This window comes from Vombatus ursinus, unplaced genomic scaffold, assembly GCF_900497805.2.
Source record: "Vombatus ursinus unplaced genomic scaffold, bare-nosed wombat genome assembly UNPS02014910.1, whole genome shotgun sequence".
In the NCBI taxonomy this organism is placed as follows: Eukaryota; Metazoa; Chordata; class Mammalia; order Diprotodontia; family Vombatidae; genus Vombatus; species Vombatus ursinus.
The window spans coordinates 669,671-673,589 of record NW_020954688.1 but is presented as its reverse complement, the minus strand read 5'-3'; the positions used below and the strand labels follow the sequence as shown (position 1 = coordinate 673,589).

At 39.2% G+C, this 3,919-nt stretch overlaps 1 protein-coding gene across 1 annotated transcript; it reads left to right on the top strand.

Moving 5' to 3' along the window:
* The first annotated feature begins 2,056 nt into the window (after nt 1-2,056).
* On the top strand, nt 2,057-3,010 carry LOC114029182 (putative olfactory receptor 2W6). Its single transcript, XM_027843539.1, has one exon. The coding sequence runs from the start codon at nt 2,057-2,059 to the stop codon at nt 3,008-3,010; it is 954 nt and encodes a 317-aa protein (XP_027699340.1).
* Nucleotides 3,011-3,919: the final 909 nt, after the last annotated feature.

The following is a 3,919-nucleotide window of genomic DNA, read 5'->3' as shown; positions in this document are numbered from 1 at the left end:
GAAAATCAGGTTATGAGTTGCCCAACCTGACACAAATAGTTAATGATAGAAGTAAGATTTGAATCCTGGTCCTCTGACTTCCTCTCCAGTGAGTTTTTCACTATATCATACCATTTATTTTTCATGGAGTTGGTTTTATTGTGCATCTATGAGCATCAGGAAATATGGGTCATCTTTTATTGCAGTACTCTTCATGAACATGAGTGAAAAAGATAATCATGAAGAGAACTGTAGCTTACACATCAACATCTGCTGCAAAGGATGGGGAGGCGTAAGAATCCTGTGAAGGACTAGTAAAGATATCTGAGGAACATTGATTAATACTGTAATGCTTGGTAATGATAAGGCAAAGATAGGCATAGGGAAGACAATGAAAAATAAGTAGGAAAATATGGTTCAGAAATAAGAAACAAAAAAGTGGAAAGCCTACATAATATACAGAAATCTAATGCCTATATTTCATGAATACTTTCACCAGCCCCTTACTAATCATGGAAAATAATTCAGCTTAAGTATATACATAGGAAAAATCATGTAAGTGAAGAATAGCTACTGTCCAGAGAGCTGATCCCCAGTGACTATACCTTAGGCATACTGCAAATGGATAAGTGTAGGATTGAATTGAGGAGTTGGAGAGTGGGTGGGCTTATGTTCATGAAATTTTACAGTGATTTTAATGATGGAAGTCAGTTTTTGATTAAGCATTAAACGCATAAGCATGAGGATTCTGCATCACTGGAATTATGAAAGTAAGGGATGGGATTTACTAGCCATTTGACAGAGATTAATATCTTTCAACTAGAATTCCCAATCTCATGTCCTGTGAGTGACAGGATTTCTTTCAGTTCTTTTTCAAGCACTAGGGAAGGAGAAAGACTGGGCCTGGTGTTTGTGGTCTTTTCCATAGCAGAGTTCTTAGTAGTAAGAAGCCTATAATCTGAGTCTTTGGGTCTGGGCTAGGTCCTTGAGATAAGAGTAACCAAACACTCACTATTCAGTAAGTCATTTGGTGATGGCTGACAAGTTGGTAACTTACCTGAGCCTTATCAAGAGATATAATAAGCATGACTAATATGGAAATATGTTTTGCATGACTGCACATGTACAACCTATATTGATTTGCTTGCCCTCTCAATGAGGGAAGGAGGGAAAGAATTTGGACCTCAAAATTTAAAAAAAATGAAAATAATGGAGGGGAAAAAGAGATATAATACATTATCACAGAGGCAGAAGCAAAAGAGACAAATGGTAATACCCCATAAAACCAGAGCAGGCCTCTCAATGAAAGTTCATAATTCATGCCAGTCTAGCCCACGGACAAGGAGTTGGGCTGAATTTAATTTAGGATTATCCATGCTTCCACTTACTCTGGTTAGTATGGATAATTACAGTTACTTGTATTGATGCTTGATGTCTTCCCATAAAGTTAGAGAGAGCCTATCAAGGAAGGAATTTCACTCAACCTTTAATAATTTCTGATATAGTTGATTACTTGGTACAAATAGATTTTCCCTTTTGACTTCTGTCATTTTGACCATGGCTATAGAAGTGGCTTTTGCACTGTATTTTTCCCTCCATGGTTGATTATTTTGGTTAGAACAGTGCAGTCATGAAGCTGGAAATAAAATCTTCATATGGGTCAGTTAACAGTAGGTTTTAGGGTAAAAAGTACTAGATTAGGATTCCAAAGATTTAGACTGGAATTCTAGCCACGTCTGGGTGAGTCACTTAACTTATGTAAGTCTCAATTTGTATATCTATAAATACTATATAAGGCTTATGTGAGGAGAGTGTTTTATAAACTATATATCAAAGTGTAAATCATTATGCATTTTATTACATGGCCACAGGCTACCCCAAACCACCTAACATGCTAGTTGGCAAACTGTCATTGACAACAAAGCGTGAAAGGATATTGTTGACATGGTACAAATCCATTCCAATTTTGTGAAGACAACCCAAAGTTCAGACACCACAGATGCTGGTTCAGTAATATATACAAAGAAATATTGTATGCAAATAACAACAAAATAATTTAACTTTTTGTGTAGGAAATATGACATTAAGAGTGATGGAAACAGCCAATGAAACCTCTGAAGAATATTTCATCTTAATAGGTTTCTCTGACCGACCAGTGCTTGAGATGATCCTCTTTGTTGTCAATCTAATTTTTTACTTTTTTGCTGTCATGGGCAACTCAACCATCATCCTGCTCTCTCTCCTGGACCCACGACTTCACACTCCCATGTACTTCTTCCTTAGTAACTTGTCTCTTTTGGATCTTTGTTATACAACCAGCAGTATCCCCCAGATGTTAGTAAATCTCTGGGGTCCCAGAAAAACCATCACATATATAGGCTGTGTGGTTCAACTTTTTGCCTTTCTCTCAGTGGGAGGTATTGAATGCATTCTCCTCTCTGTCATGGCCTATGACCGTTTTGTAGCAGTCTGCAAACCCCTCCACTATATGGTCATCATGCACCCCCAGCTGTGCTTACAACTGGTTGCCTTTGCCTGGCTTAGTGGGATTGCCAACTCTATTCTGATGTCTCCTCTTACCTTATCACTTAGGCGGTGTGGTCACCAGCGTATCAACCACTTTGTATGTGAGATGCCAGCTTTGATACGGATTTCCTGTGTCAACACTAGTCGAGTAGAGGGTCTGGTCTTCTTCCTAGCCATCCCTATTGTTTTGGTGCCCCTTACCATGATCCTGGTCTCCTATAGGTACATTGCTGCTGCTGTGTATAATATCAAGTCAGCAGCTGGGAGGAAGAAAGCCTTCAACACTTGTGCCTCGCACATGATTGTTGTATCACTGTTCTATAGCAGCATCATCTACACGTACATGCAGCCAGGCAATGTAGCCAGCCAGGACCAAGGCAAATTCCTTACACTCTTCTATTGTCTGGTGACCCCTACCTTGAACCCTTTCATATACACTCTGAGAAACAAAGAAGTTAAAGGGGCAATGAGAAAGGTCCTTGGGACTGGCCGAGGCCCACACTGACACTGGGGAATGGGAGATGGGGGCTAGGAAATCACTGGCCCTTCAGGTATCTGATTTTAAGAATCAAAGTTTCTTCATCCTGTATTAGGGGATTAAAATGCTGTTCATTCATAAACTTGTACTGTTCATTATACAAGCATTTATTAAGGCACTAAAGTGAGATCTCACTTCAGTGAGAAAATTAGTGAGAAAATTCAGTGGTGAATTTTCAAGGGACTAAGAATGGAGCAAGGTAAATCTGAGGCAAAATTTGTTTTCCTTCTCCACTTTTGGTGTTGTGCAGGTGCCTTCATCATTCTGGGTCTGCCATCTGTTAATGCCCTCATGCTGCTCTCTGGATGTCTGGGGCCCAAGGACCCCCCTCCCAGGTACTCCATTTGAATTTACCCTCTCTGGTGGATGCTCCATACTGTCTCCTCATTACTCAAGGCTTCTATCTGTTGCTAAATGTTATCTACCAAATAAGTAGATATCTATGGAATCTGCATAGAATAAGGGTAATGTTGAAACCATACTAGTTCTTAGTCATCATTGCTTTGATTTCCAGATTATTTTCCTTAATGAGCCATTCTCGAATTTTTAAAGCTTATTTTTTACTGAGAGGAACCAACATATTCATGGGTAAACAAACACAATTTGTTTTACAAAAAATGAAAATTAATGTTGAGGAGGTACCTAAGAAGTGATATGTAAGTTGAGCTTTAAAGGGAGAAAGAGGCTCTGGGGGTGGAGGTGAGGAGAGAGCATTCCTGGTATGGAACGCTGACAATACGACACAAAGTCATATCCAGGAGATGAAATGTGATTTACTGGAAATAGCAAGTAAGTCAATTTGTTTGGAATTGTGCGTGCATGTGTGTGTGTGTGTGTGTGTGTGTGTGTGTATGCATGTGTGCATTTGTGAGTAAT

Coding starts and splice junctions, on each gene's coding strand:
- LOC114029182 (XM_027843539.1), top strand. CDS start 2,057: ATGACATTAAGAGTGATGGAAACAGCCAATGAAACCTCTGAAGAATAT.